This window comes from Oncorhynchus tshawytscha, unplaced genomic scaffold, assembly GCF_018296145.1.
Source record: "Oncorhynchus tshawytscha isolate Ot180627B unplaced genomic scaffold, Otsh_v2.0 Un_contig_8142_pilon_pilon, whole genome shotgun sequence".
In the NCBI taxonomy this organism is placed as follows: Eukaryota; Metazoa; Chordata; class Actinopteri; order Salmoniformes; family Salmonidae; genus Oncorhynchus; species Oncorhynchus tshawytscha.
Window position 1 is genome coordinate 4,101 of NW_024609817.1, and position 19,638 is coordinate 23,738.

A 19,638-nucleotide genomic window follows, 5' to 3' on the forward strand; every position below is an offset into this window, starting at 1 on the left:
AGAAAATCTTTGGAGGGAGCTGAAAGTCTGTATTGCCCAGTGACAGCCCCGAAACCTGAAGGATCTGGAGAAGGTCTGTATGGAGGAGTGGGCCAAAATCCCTGCTGCAGTGTGTGCAAACCTGGTCAAGAACTACAGGAAATATATGATCTCTGTAATTGCAAACAAAGGTTTCTGAACCAAATATTAAGTTCTGCTTTTCTGATGTATCAAATACTTATGTCATGCAATAAAATGCTAATTAATTACTTAAAAATCATACAATGTGTTTTTCTGGATTTTTGTTTTAGATTCCGTCTCTCACAGTTGAAGTGTACCTATGATAAAAATGACAGACCTCTACATGCTTTGTAAGTAGGAAAACCTGCAAAATCGGCAGTGTATCAAATACTTGTTCTCCCCACTGTATATATTTACGCTCAGTGTGTCGTCTTGATCGCTGTTGAAAAGTTTGTTTCTTTTGTAGAATTGTCCGTCTCTCTCTCTCTGCCGTGGTCAGAATGGATACTTCAGAGTAACATTCAGCAATGTTGTTATAGAATAGATGTTTCGGCGGTTGTCGGTCTTGCCCTTCAATGATACCGAATTCCTAGCTGCAGACTAGTAATTAATATCAAAGACTTGTTCTTATTCTGTGGGTATCGATAGTCTAAGAGTTTAACCACGTGGGATGGTTAAAAGATTCAGCAGTCTGGTCTCAACCTTGGCCCTCTCGTTATCGAGGTAAGCTGGTCTGCAAACTTTGTCCTCTCGTAATTGAGAGAAACATGGTCTGTTGAGAAATTCTCAAAGTGGGTTTTTATTCGTGAATTGCAGAAAAGGCTGTCTCATGACGCCAGGTCCGAACTGGGCTCATGGGCGGTCCTCTGATTTAGTTAAGCTCAAAAGGGAATTGGAGTTTCCTTCATTAAACAGTCCAAAATCACATTACACAATTTTACAAACAGTATCATCTTCACTCATTCATCTTATACAACAATTAGATGTAAACCTCATATCTGAGGCTATTATATAAACAATGTTATGGTAATGTGGCTGGATTGTCTCCCATGAGCCCCACAAAATTGCACCAAACGGACCAGTTCGTAGCTGGATTCTTCACCGATCTTTTATACCTTCTCCGGAACATAAATGTTGTTCGGACCTCAAGTTCTGTGAGGTGGAAGAAATTCCTTTGTTCTCTTCTATGAAAACTCTACTCTGTCTCTATACTGTGGCCATGAGGAGATCATCTCCTCCAGGAATTTATGACCTCTCTGACCACAGCAGCCTAGTTGTAGGAGACAGAGAGGGGGATGGTGCTCGCTGTACCCAAAGAGGGCAACGTCATGACAGCGTTAACTAGTAATAAGTAGAGAGCATACATAGATGATCATATCTACTACAGTAATATCTCTCTCCTCTGGGGCTCACGCTCTGTAGCAGAGGAAGTTCCTCCTCTCCTCACAGTTCCTGGTTCCCCAGTGCTCTTCATCTCTGGTCAGGGTCCCACCATGGAGGTATTAGGCGGGGCATAGGGGCAGCTCCCCGCCGGACCAGGCCTGGTACTCCAGGTGGTCCCCGTTCACCAACAGCCATTCTCTGGCCAGGAAGATCAGACCCGTCCACACATGGTCGGTCTGGGCACCCTCCATCTTGCTCTGGGCCTGGAGATGTTCAGTCTTAGAGAGCATGCTGGGGAGGTCGGTGTAGTGATCCCTGCAGTACTCCAGAGCCTCCTCCCATCTCTTCATCTCAGGGTCACGGAGGAGAGAGGACGGAGGAGAGAGGGTGCAGGACTGACTTTTGTCCAAATGAGAAAAGGCCCCACCACACCATCAGAGTGCCTTGTTACATCACCTGTACTCTCAGGTTACCAATTAGACTGCTTATATTTTTTTCTACTGGGCACTTTCTTAATTGTCTGTCCTTGATTCCTCACATTCTCTTACCTCGTATCCTTCTCAAAACCCCCTGAGGACAACCTTGGATCTTCTCCTCCAATGGTTTTGAGCAGAAGGAGAAGAAAAGGGATGTGAGGATTCAGGGAAAGACAATATAGTAAGGGCCCTGTTCACACACTACCTAAATACGAACACCTCAGTCAAATAACTCCTGCATTTTCTAAGCAAACTACCCAGGAGCTTCGGAAAATCTCACGGTCCAAAGAACCAGAATAAACTTTAATCAAAGCTGACATGTAAATCCCTCCAACAGTGAATCAGTAGAGAGAGAGTTCATCTTCTTGACCATATGCCCTTACACATTTTTAACGTCAAATGTCGGTGTGGAATATAGTAACATACGCGTAATATAGCATATGATGTCATCATAAATGTTTTGCAAGTTCTACCTGCATGTACGATTAACTTGTCAAAATCGGACAAAACTTTAGATTGATATACACATTTAACGTCTTCCTACAATAACAAAACTGAAATAGAATGCCCTGACTATGTTAATATAAGTGACTTGTATAGAGTCTGTTTGTGATGAACTATGACGGTGAAGCAATAAGATAAATAATATATTTCTTTCGTTACACTCTTAGATAAAAAGGGCTACCCTGTCTCTGACAGAGACTCTCCTAACTCAACATGTGCACACACACAATACCAACTACACACTACTCTTACCTAAACAGGAAGACTGCAGTCAAATCACTTGTGTATCTTCTAAGTAAACTCTACCCAAAAAGGTTGAAAATGTCAAATGGAGAAGGACAGTAACCAAAGCTTGCATGCAAATATTTATTTGGGCTTATCCAAGAAACCTTCATTTCAGCTTAAAAATAGAAATAAACTCAGCAAAAAAAGAAACGTCCCTTTTTCAGGACCCTGTCTTTCAAAGATAATTAGTAAAAATCCAAATAACTTCAAGGATCTTCCTTTTAGAGGGTTTAAACACTGTTTCCCATGCTTGTTCAATGAACCATAAACAATTAATGAACATGCACCTGTGGAACGGTCGTTAAGACACTAACAGCTTACAGATGGTAGGCAATTAAGGCCACAATTATGAAAACTTAGGACACTAAAGAGGCCTTTCTAATGACTCTGAAAAACACCAAAATAAAGATGCCCAGGGTCCCTGCTCATCTGCGTGAACGTGCCTTAGGCATGCTGCAAGGAGGCATGAGGACTGCAGATGTGGCCAGGGCAATAAATTGCAAAGTCTGTACTGTGAGACGCTTAAGACAGCGCTACAGGGAGACAGGAGGAACAGCTGCTCGTCCTCGCAGTGGCAGACCTCGTGTAACAACACCTGCACATGATCGGTACATCTGAACATCACACCTACGGGACAGGTACAGGATGGCATCAACAACTGCCCGAGTTACACCAGGAACACACAATCCCTCCATCAGTGCCCAGACTGTCCACAATAGGCTGAGAGAGGCTGGACTGAGGGCTTGTAGGCCTGTTGTAAGACATCTTGTAGGCCTGTTGTAAGACAGGTCCTCACCAGACATCACCGGCAACAACGTCGCCTATGGGCACAAATCCACCATCACTGGACCAGACAGGACTGGCTAAAAGTCCTCTTCACTGATAAGTCACTGTTCTGTCTCACCAGGGGTGAATAGAATATCTTCCCTGTGTGTTACAGGGAAGATATTCTCCTCCCTCATGTGGTACCCTACCTGCAAACTCATCCTGACATAACCCTCCAGCATGACAATGCCACCAGCCACACTGCTCATTCTGTGCGTGGTTTCCTGCAAGACAGGAATGTCAGTGTTCTGCAAAGGCCAGCGAAGAGCCCAGATCTCAATCCCAATGAGCACTTCTGGGACCTGTTGTATTGGAGGGTGAGGGCTAGGGCCATTCCCACCAGAAATGTCCAGGAACTTGCAGGTGCCTTGGTGGAAGAGTTGGGTAACATCTCACAGCAAGGACTGGCAAATCTGGTGCAGTCCATGAGGAAGAGATGCACTGCAGTACTTAATGCAGCTGGTGGCCACACCAGATACTGACTGTTACTTTTGATTTTGAACCCCCCCCCCTTTGTTCAGGGACACATTATTCAATTTCTGTTAGTCACATGTCTGTGGAACTTGTTCAGTTTATGTCTCAGTTGTTGAATCTTGTTATGTTCATACAAATATATACACATGTTAAGTTTGCTGAAAATAAACGCAGTTGACAGTGAAAGGACGTTTATTTTTTTTGCTGAGTTTAGCTAATTTCTTGCTCATCAATTTTGACATTGCCATTCGCGTTCTATGGTTTTCTAGGAACAGACATGTCCGCAGTGGTTTAACAGTACCCAATTGTCAAACTTGAGTAAAAGTAAAGATACCTTAAAAGATAATGACTCAAGTAAAAGTGAAAGTCACCCAGTAAAATACTACTTGAATAAAAGTCTAAAAGTATTTGGTTTTGAATATACTTAGGAATCAAAATTAAAAGTATAAATCATTTAAAATTCCTTATAATAATCAACTGAGACGGCACAATGTTTTTAAAATATTTTTTATACGGAAAGCCAGGGGCACACTTCAACAGTCAGACATAATTTACAAACTAAGCATTTGTGTTTAGTGAGTCTGCCAGATCAGAGGCAGTAGGGATGACCAAGGGGGTTCTCTTGATTAGTGTGTGAATTAGACAATTTTCCTGTCCTGCTAAGCATTCAAAATGTAACGAGTACTTTTGGGTGTCAGGGAAATGTAGTGGAGTAAAAGTTTTCAAAAATATAAATAATAAAGTTATGTACAGATACCCAAAAAACTACTTAAGTAGTACTTTAAAGTATTTTTACTAAAGTACTTTACACTCCTGGACATACATAAGGTTTACATCCTACAAAAAGGTCTGTGTGTAAATGAAGAATAATAACATCTGTGACCACTTTGGATATGAATTGATGCTGGTCTTTCTATGCTGTATCTGTTACAAGCCTCAGAAAGGGTGTCTGAGTCAGAATGCTGTAGATAAAGGAAAACGGACATCGAAGTTAGTCGAGCTGTGTGGCAGTTCAAGCGCATTCTTTATTCTTTTCCCAAATATTGTCTTGTTCAATCATGTCCTAATTCAATTACATATTTCTCATTCAACTTCAATACATCAGCTAGAATAATTATTCACAGTAAACATCATAAAATTAATTCATTGACATTTGACCTTCTCTTCTGTGACGCTGTAAGAAGCTCTCTGTATAGAGGAGAGTTCTTTTCAAGCTTGTGTTGCTTTCTCAGGTGGGCTGGCAGTCTTTTGACCACTTCATGACAGCCTGTCATGGGGCAAGGCCTGGAGTGATGGTTGTTTTTAGCCTTGCTGCTGCTGTCACCATGTCTGCTTGGTGCACCGAGACCGAATGTGTTGACTGCAGACTGGGCCTTCCCCCTGCCCCACTCATGGACCTGCCGCAGGTGACGAGGTAGGTGAATGACGGTGACTTGACAGCCAGCCACCGGACACCTCTTTCGTCCTCTCCTTTGTGTTTTGTGTTTGTTTTCCTTTCTTTTGAGTCTTTGGTCCACACCTGTAAACATATCATTGACAACAAAGAAGAGAACATGGTTATGATGGAGACGGGTGATGATGTTGGAATTAAGATGAGGAAGGTTTGCTCTGCTAGGGACCTGGTGCATCTAAATGGTCAAAAGAGGATCTTCTGGATAAAATAAAGAAACATGGTGAGTGCTGGATGCTGCCAACTTGGTATTTGCTTTAAAAAAATCCACTTTTCCACCACATTTGTACCAATGGTTTTTATATAGCTACATCATTAATAGGTAATAGGGAGAGGCTACGGTACCTATTGGATAGTTGGTTTCTTTGGGGTCTTTAGTCCGTTGATCTTGGTGGTTTTCAGCAGAAAATGTCACCGTCTGCAACAATATAACCGAATCTGAACTCATAGTAGCAAGTTGCATACTGTAAACAGCAAAGTGCATTGACTACGTACAGTTCTCCAAAAAGTTTTTCTCTCCAGTCATGTCTTGAGATACGGTGCCCTCTATTTACTTGTTCGTAGTGAAACAAAGATTCGCAACATCCCATCCGCACATCCGGAAACAAACCAAGGTAATGTACATAGCTAGCTAAAATTGATAGAGCATTTTAGGTTTATTTTACATTTTTAAATCGTCTAAATCGTCCAATAACCTATACAGTGACGGTATATACATTTGGTTTTAATGACTGACGTCGTCCTTATTGCCATATACAGTTAATCATGGTGTGACTACTAAATCAGCTGATAACTACAGTATGCTAACGTTAGCTCTCGAAAACTCTTCTCTGTATGTTGGTTTTCAGGGTTTCAGGTGTTACACCCGCATTTGTCTCAATGTAAACAAAAATGTTACGCTCTGTTTTAACGTTTAGAAAAGTAAATAATAATCGCGTTCAACCCGGTTTTCGAAACGTATATTTCATTTCAGTGAGAAATTATTTTTTCAAATAAAAAATATACACTATACTGTAGCTGGCCCGGTTCCAGGATTAGCCAAAAGGATTAGCCCCTCATTTGAAACTTGTGCCCCTTCAGTTTTTGTTGTAATGTCTCTATATAAAACATATTTTTAAACGATTGAGTGACAGGTTGGCACAAAATCTGTATCTCTGCTGCACTGTCAGCACAATAGACAGAGCCCACTGCTGTGTGTGTGTGTGTGTGTGTGTGTGTGTGTGTGTAGGGGCACCTGGTCTCAGATCATTTCTTATTATTTTGTATTTAAATCCGAGACATTCCATTTAGTATGATATGTTATATTTCGTATGGTATGCATTAATTTGTGGATGTCCATCAACCATTTCGTATGATATTTGACAAATTATAATTAATATTATATTTTAGGAATTTGTAAAACGTACAATATATTACGAGTGAATTCTAGCTAGGTGGCTAACGTTAGCTAGCTCGTTGTCAATGTGAAGCTACCCACTCTGCAAAGAAGTCAATTCAATGTCTATTCCACGTTGGTTCAACTTAATTTAATTGAAATGACGTGGAAACAGTGTTATTTCAATTAGAGTGTGCCCAGTGGGTAGCCCATCACAGCTAGATTGTATTTTCCAGGGAGGTGAATGGTTGGGCAGGTGTGTCACTCTGTTCCACCTCAGGCCCCATGGCTCACAGTGTCAGGAGAGATGCCCCTGAGCTCCCTGACTTCTCTCTGCTCAAGAGGCTGGCCAGGGACCAGCTCATTTACCTGCTGGAACAGGTAGGACTACTCCACCCATCTTCCCCCCACTCAGGTTGTCAATTGTCTTGTGTCTCAGTATCCACAAGTACTCACACAAGTCATGGATCCTATTAAAGTTGTAAAGCCTGGGTCAGTTCCCCAGACAGTCCTGGTCCTGGACTAAAAATCTGTTTCAATTGAGATTCTATAGGCTTAATCTGTGTCTGGGAAACTGTCCCTCTATGTTTCTGTAATGTATATTAGTCTCTACTGCAAATAGCAATCCTAAATTCCTCTTCTGGGGATTGATTAGGTATATTCATCATCCTCATCATCATCATACTGCATTTTTACTCCCCTGGTTTAAAGCTACCTGGGAGGAAGGACCTGTTCATTGAGGCAGATTTGATGAGCCCCCTGGACCGCATTGCTAATGTCACAACACTAAAGGTACATGTCATTGTTATGTGTCTGAATATTGCTGTATACCATATTGATTGCCTGTCCTTACATATATCAGTTTACCAGGTTACAATGAGGTTCAGTCCTATACAATCTTTGTCACCCTTCTCCTTGTAGCAACATGATGTGGACAAGCTTTACAAAGTGGAACACAAACCCATTGTCAGCACCTCAGATCAGTAAGTAGCAAATCCGATTGTAGTTCCATAGATCCGCTTCTCTTTTACTGCCTTGGAGAAACAAGTATCAGCGCCATAACAATGTTGTAACACAGCCATAACAATGTTGTAACACAGCCATAACAATGTTGTAACACCGCCATAACAATGTTGTAACACCGCCATAACAATGTTGTAACACAGCCATAACAATGTTGTAACACAGCCATAACAATGTTGTAACACAGCCATAACAATGTTGTAACACAGCCATAACAATGTTGTAACACAGCCATAACAATGTTGTAACACCGCCATAACAATGTTGTAACACCGCCATAACAATGTTGTAACACCGCCATAACAATGTTGTAACACAGCCATAACAATGTTGTAACACCGCCATAACAATGTTGTAACACCGCCATAACAATGTTGTAACACCGCCATAACAATGTTGTAACACAGCCATAACAATGTTGTAACACCGCCATAACAATGTTGTAACACCGCCATAACAATGTTGTAACACAGCCATAACAATGTTGTAACACAGCCATAACAATGTTGTAACACAGCCATAACAATGTTGTAACATATCCTTAATAATGTGCCTTCCTTGACAGACTATGCTTCCTGATCCGTCCAAGAATAAAAACTGTCAAGTGGATATGTGGTAAGTAGAATGGTGGCACCCTGATATTGAAAATCAGCTGATTCATATTGTATGTCATTAAAGTGTAATTCTTGGGATGCCAATGCAGTGAAAGATTAAGTTAGCAACGCTATTCTCTTACGGAGAAATGAATGACTGTATTACTGTCGTCCCAGACTTTGAAATGCCTTGTCTTTTCTGGATCAGTGGTATTATCGACAGTGCTTCTGGAGTACGTTGTGTTACTGTGCAAACAAAGGCTTCTGATTTAATGTCCTTGATCGGGAAGACAATGAGGGAAATCACTCTGTTATGAGTTTGATTTATTCTTGCTCACAGATCAACTGAAGAAATGCAAAATGTACATGACTAATAATTGCAAAACACTCATTTAAATACATAACACATAATACATTACATAAATATATATATATTTTATTTATTTTTAATTTTACCTTTATTTTACTAGGCAAGTCAGTTAAGAACAAATTCTTATTTTCAATGACGGCCTAGGAACAGTGGGTTAGCTGCCTGTTCAGGGGCAGAACGACAGATTTGTACCTTGTCAGCTCGGGGATTTGAACTTGCAACCTTTCGGTTACTAGTCCAACGCTCTAACCACTAGGCTACCCAGAACACTTGAAACATTACAAGACATTTTTTAGAATGGAAATTGAAATATTAAAATGTGATTGTAAAACCCCCAAAAATTGAGGGGGGAAACCATTAAAGAGGTAGAGTTATTATACAGTCTGACAGCAGTGAGTAGAGTGCCGTTTCCCAGGTGGTTTGTACAGGCAGTTATACAGGACTGTTCGTGGCTGTTTCTTATATCCACTGACAAATTGGTTTCTTTTTCCAGATGTGGTCAATGCAGACAAAGCATTTGGGAGATTCAGAAGATACAAGATCATATTTAGCCCTCAGAAGGTGATTATTATGTAGTTATTGTATACTCTCTGCAATAAAACAATTATATTTGTTTTCTTTGCTCATTCTTCTCTCGCTTTCCGTGCCTCTTACAGTTTTATGCATGCGAGAACCTTTTGGAGGAGCAGGGAATCTTTGGTGGTAGGTGTCTTTTGATATTTCATATTAATATTTTGGTATTCCAGATGTTTGAATGTTAACAGACACTTTTTCACTCCCTTGTGAAGATGTGACTACTGACGAGTGGTCATTCTACCTCCTGCCCCTGGACGATGACATCATTAGCTTGGAGCTTCCGGAATTCTTCAGAGACTACTTCTTGGTAATGATAGACAGTAGTGCTGATGGGAGTTGTATTTAGGAATATCAGTCCCACTTTATGATGCAAAAATTATGTATTTACATGTAGTTACATAAGCAGGTACAGTGTAATAACAAATTAGTAACACATTTTGGCATATAACTAACAACCTAGTACTGGGACTAGCATGGTTATATTCATAGTGCTAATTATTTTGCTAACAAGCATGACCTGTGTGTCCACAGGAGGGAGACCAGCGCTGGGTGAGAACAGCGGGTAGTGCCCTGCATCTCCTACACTCTGTCTACGGCCCCTTCTCTAAGGTGTATGGGATCGGACGATGCTCCAAGGTAAGATCAGCTTGTAACGGCTTTCTTCTATCTCCTCCTCTGACGAAGAGGTGTAGCAAGGATCGGACCAAAATGCAGCGTGGCTATTGCAATCCATGTTTATTAAATAATAAAGAAACACGAACTTACAAAAAACAATAAACGTAATGTGAAAACCGAAACAGCCCTATCTGGTGAACACTACACAGAGACAGGAACAATCACCCACAAAATACACAGTGAAACCCAGGCTACCTAAATATGGTTCCCAATCAGAGACAACGAGAATCACCTGACTCTGATTGAGAACCGCCTCAGGCAGCCACGCCTAGCCACGCCCTAATCAGCCACAATCCCAATGCCCACAAAAACCCCAATACGACAACACAATAAACCCATGTCACACCCTGGCCTGAACAAATAATTAAAGAAAACACAAAATACTAAGACCAAGGCGTGACAGAACCCCCCCCCAAGGTGCGGACTCCCGGACGCACCTCAAAACCATAGGGAGGGTCCGGGTGGGCGTCTGTCCATGGTGGCGGCTCCGGCTCGGGACGTGGACCCCACTCCATAAATGTCTTAGTTCCTCCCCCTTGCGTCCTGGGATAGTCCACCCTCGCCGCCGACCATGACCTCGTAGTCCTCACCCAGAACCCCACTGGACTGAGGGGCAGCTCATGACTGAGGCAGCTCGTGACTGAGGGGAAGCTCGTGACTGAGGGGAAGCTCGGGACTGAGGGGAAGCTCGGTACTGAGGGGAAGCTCTGTACTGACTGGGGCAGCTCGGGACTGAGGGGCAGCTCGGGACTGAGGGCAGCTCGGGACTGAGGGGCAGCTCGGGACAGAGGGGCAGCTCGGGACAGAGGGGCAGCTTGGGACTGAGGGGCAGCCCGGGACTGAGGGGAAGCCCGGGACTGAGGGGAAGCCCGGGACTGAGGGGAAGCCCGGGACTGAGGGGAAGCCCGGGACTGAGGGGAAGCCCAGTACTGAGGGGAAGCCCAGTACTGAGGGGAAGCCCAGTACTGAGAGGAAGCCCAGTACTGAGATGAAGCTCAGGCAGGTAGTTGGCTCCGGCAGATCCTGGCTGGCTGGCGGATCTGGAAGAGTCTGGTTGACTGGCAGATCTGGAAGAGTCTGGTTTGATCTGGAAGAGTCTGGCAGATCTGGAAGAGTCTGGTTGACTGGCAGATCTGGAAGATCATGGCTGACTGGCGGATCTAGCTGCTCTGGCTGCTCCATGCAGACTGACAGCTCTGGCTGCTCCATGTAGATTGGCAACTCTGGCTGCTCCATGTAGATTGGCAGCTCTGGCTTCTCCATGCAGACTGGCAGCTCTGGCTGCTCCATGCAGACTGGTAGCTTTGTGCAGACTGACAGTTCTGGCTGCTCCATGCAGACTGACAGCTCTGGCTGCTCCATGTAGACTGGCAGCTCTGGCTGCTCCATGCAGACTGGCAGCTCTGGCTGCTCCATGTAGACTGGCAGCTCTGGCTGCTCCATGCAGACTGGCAGCTCTGGCTGCGTTGAACAGGCAGGAGGCTCCGGCAGCGCTGTAGAGGAGGAAGGCTCTGGAAGCGCTGAATAGGCGGGAGACTCCGACAGCGCAGGAGAGGAGGAAAACGCTGGCTGCGCTGAACAGGCGGGAGGCTCCGGCAGCGCTAGAGGAAAGGAAGGCTCTGGCTGTACTGGATCGAGAACACGCACAGGAAGCCTGGTGCGGGGAGCTGCTACCGGAGGACTGGTGTGTGGAGGTGGCTCTGGATAGACCGGACCGTGCAGGCGCACTGGAGCTCTTGAGCACCAAGCCTGCCCAACTTTACCTGGCTCGATGCCCACTCTAGCCCGGCCAATACGAAGAGCTGGTACTGGAGACACCGTGCGCTCCATAGCATAACACGGTGCCTGCCCGGTCTCTCCAGCCCCCCGGTAAGCACAGGGAGTTTGCGCAAGTCTCCTACCTGGCATCGCCATACTCCCTGTGAGCCCCCCCCCAATACATTTTTGGAGGTGACTCTCAGGCTTCTATCCGCGTCGCCGTGCTGCCTCTTCATACCAGCGCCTCTCCGCTCTCGCCGCCTCCAGTTTTTCTTTGGGGCGTCGATATTCACCAGGCTGTGCCCATGGTCCTTTTCCGTCCAATATCTCTTCCCAAGTCCAGAAGTCCTTTGATCGCTGCTCCTCACGATTAACAGGGAGAGTTGGCTCAGGTCTAACTCCTGACTCTGCCACTCTCTCCCTGAGCCCCCCCCCCAATACATTTTTGGGGCTGCTTTTCGGAGTTTCTTTCTGCGCCGCCGTGTCTTTCTCTTCGACTCCATTCTCCTATAGCCCTCTTCGCACTGCTCCAGCGAATCCCAGGCGGGCTCCGGCACTCTCTCTGGGTCGACCGCCCACCTGTCTATTTCCTCCCAAGTCGTATACTCCATACTCCTGCTGTCCATAACGTCCTCCCATGTCCATTCCTCCTTTCGCTGCTCCTGCTGTCGCTGCCTGTTACCACGCCGCTCGGTCCGGGTGTGGTGGGTGATTCCTCCTCCTCTGACGAAGAGGTGTAGCAAGGATCGGACCAAAATGCAGCGTAATTAAAGAAATAATTAAAGAAAACACAAAATACTAAGACCAAGGCGTGACACAGCTCAGTACATCAACACTCTTTAATGTACTTTTGTATACGCAATTCAGCATTTAGCTGCCTTGTATACTGAATTAAAACAAAGCTAAAATACATCTGGGATTATGATTCTAGATGGTACTGAATGAATGATTTACTATGGGTGCCAGTCTGTTTATGTTTCAGCCAACCAGTCTTTGTCTTGTTCATCAAGGTAGAGCTGTATGTTGTTGAATGCCGACACAGTCAGAAATCAGCACCGGTACAGATGATTTAGATTTTCAAACACCATGATTTAGACGAGATTCATAGAGTATGTGTTAACAGTATGTCTGGTCTCTTGCCCGGTTCAGATGGCGTATGAATCGTGGAGGGAGCAGGTGGAGGAGGGGGAACAGAGAGCGCGTCAAGCGGAGATCGGAAATGTGTTTCTCATTGACAGAGGTAGATCTTTCTTGAACTGTGAATCACGGCAGTTGTGACGTTTGTCTTATTTGTTGCTCTCGTTTTTGACATTTTAAATATGCTATTGGATAATGTTGTTATTCATTCTCACAGACTAACATATGAAAATGTGGATTTGGAATGGAATAACAATAGGGTGATACTTGTCATAATAATAGCTGATATCATACTAATGTTTTCTCTCATTCTCTTTGCAGATGTGGACCTTGTGACTCCTCTGTGTTCCCAGGTTGTCTATGAAGGACTTGTCGATGATATTTTCAGAATTAAATGTGGTAAGCAATGATATTTGCTATGATTACAGTCTCTACTTTGAAATAGCTATACTGCAAATAATGTGGTCTTTATATATTGTGTCCTAGTCACACACACTGAAGCCTCTTATTGCTGTATACTATTACAGTTACAATGCATAAAATGGCATTAAGATCTTATTGCATGTCCATTGTCTGTATGGAATTCTAATCCTTCTCTTTGTCCTATAGGATGTGTGGAGTTTTGTCCAGATGTCACCTCCTCTGACAAGAGTATAAAAGTGATGCTAAACTCTCAAGATAAGGTTGGCCTTTTAGAAGTATAACACGGTTGAATTGATATAATTTCCCCATCACTGGTTTAAGGATGACAGTCTCACTGGAATTTGTGCGTGCTTCTATCTCAGGTTTTTAACGAGATCAGGAACGAGCATTTCTCCCAGGTGTTTGGCTTCCTAAGTCAAAAGGCCCGAAACCTCCAGACTGCATATGATGTGAGTGTTTCATGCTGACCATATTTACATCTATATGGGCCTTTGTGCTTCCAATTTATTTGTTTACCTTTATTTGCTAGGTATGGTAAGCTGATTGACAGCACATTTATAATTTCCAACAATTCCCCCTGTTGAAGTGTTGCCCTGCGTGGATGCATAATATTTGTCTTAAATGTCCTCTTAGAGCTTTCTTTACATCAAAGAGTAGAAGTTCATGTTTGACGATTATTCATCTCTCTCCGTCTCTGTCATTACAGAAGCGTAGTGGAATGGATATTAAACAGATGAAGACGTTTGTGTCGGAGGAGCTGAAAGGGTTAAAACAGGAGCATCGGCTCCTCAGTCTGCGTGAGTATTGAGTCTCTACTTCCCCAGAGTCAAATGAATTGGTTGAGACCATTTCTATGTCTGCGTGCATTTTGAAGGAAGTTGTTAACTGGTGTTAGCGCAATTTATTTTTTGTTTTTATTTAACTTGGCAAGTCAGTTAAGAACAAATTCTTATTTACAATGACGGGCTACCCCGGCCAAACCCTCCCTAACCCGGATGACGCTGGGCCAATTGTGTGCCGCCCTATGGGACTCCTGGTCACGGCCAGTTGTGATACAGCCTGGGATCGAACCCGGGTCTGTAGTGACGCCTCTAGCACTGCGATGCAGCCTTAGACCGCTGCACCACACAGGATCCTATGAATGAATGGAAGTGTATGGTAACTGCTAGTATGCTATTAGATACCAAAGACTTTCAGTCATTGCGCTAACACTAGTTAACATTAGCTCGAAAAACTACCTCTAACTTCCTTCATACTGGATGTAGAGACATACAAATGGTATCCATGAGTTCATCAGACTGTGAGGAAGTAGATAAAGGGTTTCATTGCAAAAATCCCAAAGTATCCCTTTAAAAAGACACGTCTCTCTTCAGATATTGGTGCCAGTGAGTCGATGATGAAGAAGAAAACGAAGCAGGACTTCCAAGAGCTGTTGAAGACAGAGCACTGTAATATTACATTACATAGGCTATACTGTACTTTGAGGCATATGCTTTTTCCCCATATGAATCCCATTTCCTGCATTGCATAATAACTGATACTTATTTCTCCACCCGACAGCCTTACTGGAGGGGTTTGAAATCCGTGAATGTATTTCTTACATAGAGGAGCATATCAATAGACAGGTGAGATTGTCTGGAAGATAATGGTACTATAGAAATATAATGAATAGAAAGGGTGTCTCTATTCAAGTCAATGATGTCATAATGGGTGGACTGGCAGCCATTCTGAGTGTACCCATGAGTTTACCAGTCAAATTGGCAGGGGTAGATCCTCCAAACCCGTTCTATTCATTATATTTCTACGAATGCTACATGCATAGAGGTAATCATAGTGCTAAATCGGCCCAATAAGATTTATATTGCAGGTTGTGTTCATCAATCATCCTGGCACATAATTGTTCTCTCTAACCACATCAAACTGTAAACGTTGTTACCAGGTACCACACTGGAGGAAGCTATCATCCACCTTATTGTGTTATCATCCACCTTATTGTGTTATCATCCACCTTAGGTCTCTATGGTGGAAAGTATGAGACTCCTTTGTCTGTTGTCTCTCACAGAAAACGGTGAGACTTCACAGAGATGTTTTTTAACCAAACACATGAAAATATAATTGATCTCATGATAAGATTCTTAGTCCTTTTAAATCAGCTGTTTATATTTTCCTTCAGGCCTCCTTCCCAAAGATTATCGGTCATTAAAAGCCCAGTTTCTACAGGTGGGTTCTGGTATCATAAGTATTGTTTTAAATGATATCTAGCACTGGTTGGGAAAAACATTTTAGTGACCAGAAAAATATGACCTCTCCCAGTCCCAGATATCTTGACGTTGTCAGGAAAAAAAGACGTCTATACAACCAACCATTTTACAACCACAAAATTATGACATCCCAGACCAAATTTTGCCCGCTAGTGTGTTACTGTGTAACATTGTCAGTGTAATGTGCATTTAGACTGGATTCATTCTGTATCTTTGTATTTCCATTGTTATTTTGTTGGAGCCTTTTCCTTGTTACGTAGTTCTGTGTCCTATTTCCTCTCTCAGAGTTATGGCATTGAACACCTACTGACGTTTTCCAACCTGAAGCAGCTAGGCCTGCTGGTGGAGCAGCAGCCTGGAGAAACCCTCACTGTCATGGAGAGCAGAGTGGGCAAACTGGTCAACGACAAAACCGCAGGTCAGATACAGGCTGGTCCCAATACCGTTACTGTTTTTAATACAGGCTGGGTCCCAATACTGTTACTGTATTTAATACAGGCTGGGTTCCAATAACGTTACTGTATTTAATACAGGCTGGGTCCCTATACTGTTACTGTTTTTAATACAGGCTGGGTCCCAATACCGTTACTGTATTTAATACAGGCTGGGTCCCAATACCGTTACTGTATTTAATACAGACTGGGTCCCAATACCGTTACTGTATATAACTACTTTGTTTTTCTCCTCGTTTCCTTTCCTGAGTGACCACCACTAGTTGATGACGTGTCTGAATAGTTTTTTTTAACCTGTCAAGTCATTGTAATAAGGAATTGGGATAAGGAAATTAAGCTAATTAAGAATAGTGAGAGACTGACTGATCTGAACCAAGTGAGGGTACAGTGATTTAAATTTTGAGACTACTACTACCCACAAACTATACATCATAGATATACTGTACTTTAGAGTCCTGACAATGACAAGAAGCTCTGCAAAATATCAGCACTTGAACATTTCAACATGTTCTATTTTAGGAAAGCTGACTGATGCCTTCTCCTCCCTGGCCAAGAAGAGCAATTTCCGTGCCTTGGGCAGGAGGCTCAATCTGGTATGTAGTCTTTTAATTTAATTAACAAAGCAATTACCATATTAAAAACATACCCATGTATTGAGTTACTTTAACTTCATGAAATTTCACTAAACATTATAGAGCGGATTCGTGTACACAGATTAAGCCTAATCCTGGATTCTCCATGAAACTTAGTTTTTAGTTCAGGACTAGGCTGGGAAATGGCCAGGAAACTGTGTTTTTAGTTCAGGACTAGGCTGGGAAATGGCCAGGAAACTGTGTTTTTAGTTCAGGACTAGGCTGGGAAATGGCCAGGAAACTGTGTTTTTAGTTCAGGACTAGGCTGGGAAATGGCCAGGAAACTGTGTTTTTAGTTCAGGACTAGGCTGGGAAATGGCCAGGAAACTGTGTTTTTAGTTCAGGACTAGGCTGGGAAATGGCCAGGAAACTGTGTTTTTAGTTCAGGACTAGGCTGGGAAATGGCCAGGAAACTGTGTTTTTAGTTCAGGACTAGGCTGGGAAATGGCCAGGAAACTGTGTTTTTAGTTCAGGACTAGGCTGGGAAATGGCCAGGAAACTGTGTTTTTAGTTAGGCTGGGAAATGGGACTGTGTTTTTAGTTCAGGCTAGGCTGGGAAATGGCCAGGAAACTGTGTTTTTAGTTCAGGACTAGGCTGGGAAATGGCCAGGAAACTGTGTTTTTAGTTCAGGACTAGGCTGGGAAATGGCCAGGAGACTGTGTTTTTAGTTCAGGACTAGGCTGGGAAATGGCCAGGAGACTGTGTTTTTAGTTCAGGACTAGGCTGGGAAATGGCCAGGAGACTGTGTTTTTAGTTCAGGACTAGGCTGGGAAATGGCCAGGAGACTGTGTTTTTAGTTCAGGACTAGGCTGGGAAATGGACAGGAAACTCACCATAAAACAGGGTCCCAAACGATTTTGGCTGCGACCCGTTTTTGACATAAATAAAAAGTTGACTCCACCATGTTAAAAAACTGATGTTATCAACGGCAAATGTTTACATTTAGGCTATGACAGTCTATTATAAATCAGTCTGACTGTACTTTTGTCAGTATTTCAATCTGAAGGAAATATGGTTTGAAGTGACTAAAATGTACCAGAAAAGGTATAAGTTCAGAAGATCATCAGACAATAATGTTGTTTGATCTTCAGTTTGATTTAGTGCCTGGTCTTGTCCAGTCTGTTTTAATGAGTCCTGCGTGGCTTGTGGGCATTGTGGAGGGAAACAGAAGAAACAGAAGATACATACGTGTTCCTGAGAGTCTAATCTTACAGTAATGGGGTCATAATATTTTGTATCTTGAACCATTTAAAAGATTGAGCCACATTTGTAGGAAGAAAACAGAAACCTCTCTGTTTATTACAACGGTATCTAGTGGCTACCGGAGGTTTCTGACAAAACCCTGGTTCTAAGAACCAAGAGCGATTTTCTTTATATATAGTTTGGGAAACACTGCCCTAAATTAACTCCATAACCAAACAGTATTGCAATGAAACCGGATGTCCTTAATATATCTATATCAAGGTGCCCAAGTCAGATGAAGAGTATGACCTCCGTGTCCCTCGAGACATGGCCTATATCTTCAGTGGAGCCTACATTCCTTTGAGCTGCAAACTCATTGAACAGGTATGAACTCATGGATACTAAGACAGAAGTGTGGTTTCAATTAGTGATATAATAAAAAGTATTCCGCTTGTGCCACGTCTGCAGGTATTGGAGCGTGATGGCTGGACAGGGCTCGAGGAAGTCACCCGCATGCTCAACGGACATGAATTTGCAGTCACAGGTAAGGCAAGTGGGCTTGACATTCACACTGAAATGTATGTAAACGGCACTTTTGAATGGAAAGTCCATTGAGGAAAGGGGAACACGCAGAGAATTCCAGTTCTTTATTTTCTCCCGCTCTCTACCTCCCCCTCCTCTCTCAGCAGGTAGTAACGGATCAGACGCAAGGGTGAAGACCGATTCCCAGCGTATCATCCTAGTCATGTTCCTGGGTGGGTGCACCTTCTCAGAGATCTCAGCACTACGCTTCCTGGGCAGAGAGAAAGGTAAGGAAGGCTTTATATTGGGATTCTGGAAGGTGGTGGTACTAGAAATGTATCAGTGTGCCAATGTAGGGAACAGCAGAAGTCTTGAGAGGTGGGCCAGTAACCAGAGGGTTGCCGGTTCAAATCCCAATGCTGACAGGGAAAATGTAGAGGGTGTGAGCTAAGGAAATATATATTCATGCCCCTATTTCTACCTCTATTTCTCCTAGGTTATACATTTATTGTGGTGACTACATAGTTTACAATATATGTTTTATATAGGTCAAGCGGGTTCTACATAATTACTTTGTACCATTGAAAAAGAGACCTTGGCTCTCAATTGGGATTTTCTGTATAAATACAAGTTGAATAAAAGTGGATAATGTGTTCTCTCTATGGTGTTTCTAGGTCTTAAATTCATTGTGGTGACCACAGCTATCACAAACAGTGCCAGACTTCTGGAGTCTATGTTGGACAACCATGCATGAGTCCTGGGGTCTTTCTATCATTGCCAATGGAAGCATCCAGCTTGTGGTCCAAGACATCATGGGGACACATACAGATGACTTTTTGGACAATTTGCATCAACAATATGACAACAAGCTACATGCTTGCACCTGCTATTCAGAGTCTTGTATTGGAAGCAGTCACTGTCTAGGATAGATCTGATTCAGAAAAAAATTGATTGACGTTGGAATATATTCCATCATAGTGCTATACCAACTGCAAAAGGTGTACAAAGAATGTTGTTTTCTGTCCACAGTACAAAACAAATATTATGTTTTATTTGTTGTCTGTGATTTATAATAAATGATATTTATGAATCTTACGATATCAAATACCTGTAGGTAAATAAACAATGACGTCTCTGTACGGTGACATTTGAAAGCATGTCTGTCACTTTACTGGTAATAACTGTTCGTTCTCTTAAGTCCACGCCCTTGCGCATGCGCACATGGTACCACCATGTCTAGACGATGACATAATGGCCGTCC

General features: G+C 43.1%; 1 protein-coding gene and 1 long non-coding RNA gene across 4 annotated transcripts; one reads left to right on the forward strand and one right to left on the reverse strand.

The window, feature by feature from the left end:
• Nucleotides 1–4,938: 4,938 nt before the first annotated feature.
• On the reverse strand, nt 4,939–5,880 carry LOC112238508. The gene is made up of 2 exons (XR_002951627.2): nt 5,743–5,880; nt 4,939–5,466 (listed from the first exon to the last, which is right to left on the reverse strand). It is a non-coding gene; the product is annotated as an uncharacterized LOC112238508 (long non-coding RNA).
• Nucleotides 5,875–19,522, forward strand: LOC121846082 (vacuolar protein sorting-associated protein 33B). 3 transcript variants are annotated; one of them, XM_042318826.1, is made up of 24 exons: nt 5,875–6,011; nt 7,009–7,153; nt 7,484–7,564; nt 7,694–7,755; nt 8,361–8,410; nt 9,252–9,319; nt 9,415–9,460; nt 9,547–9,641; nt 9,866–9,970; nt 12,917–13,007; nt 13,226–13,303; nt 13,514–13,587; nt 13,690–13,776; nt 14,034–14,124; nt 14,701–14,775; nt 14,888–14,952; nt 15,341–15,395; nt 15,501–15,547; nt 15,874–16,006; nt 16,560–16,633; nt 18,138–18,239; nt 18,324–18,399; nt 18,542–18,664; nt 19,052–19,522. In XM_042318826.1, exons 2-24 carry the CDS (start codon nt 7,058–7,060, stop codon nt 19,129–19,131), a joined length of 1,854 nt encoding a protein of 617 aa, XP_042174760.1. In that variant the 5' UTR covers nt 5,875–6,011; nt 7,009–7,057; the 3' UTR covers nt 19,132–19,522. The 3 variants fall into 3 exon arrangements, with proteins under 3 accessions (XP_042174760.1, XP_042174761.1, XP_042174762.1); XM_042318827.1 differs by having other exon boundaries at nt 18,545–18,664; XM_042318828.1 differs by lacking the exons at nt 15,341–15,395; nt 15,501–15,547.
• Nucleotides 19,523–19,638: the final 116 nt, after the last annotated feature.

What these genes read in the sequence shown, in the direction of transcription:
- LOC121846082 (XM_042318826.1), top strand. Translation starts at nt 7,058, where the DNA reads ATGGCTCACAGTGTCAGGAGAGATGCCCCTGAGCTCCCTGACTTCTCT. An exon ending in GCTGTTGAAGACAGAGCACT is followed by an intron (nt 14,776 to 14,887) that starts GTAATATTACAT and finishes TCCACCCGACAG; the next exon opens with CCTTACTGGAGGGGTTTGAA. An exon ending in CTTCCTGGGCAGAGAGAAAG is followed by an intron (nt 18,665 to 19,051) that starts GTAAGGAAGGCT and finishes TGGTGTTTCTAG; the next exon opens with GTCTTAAATTCATTGTGGTG.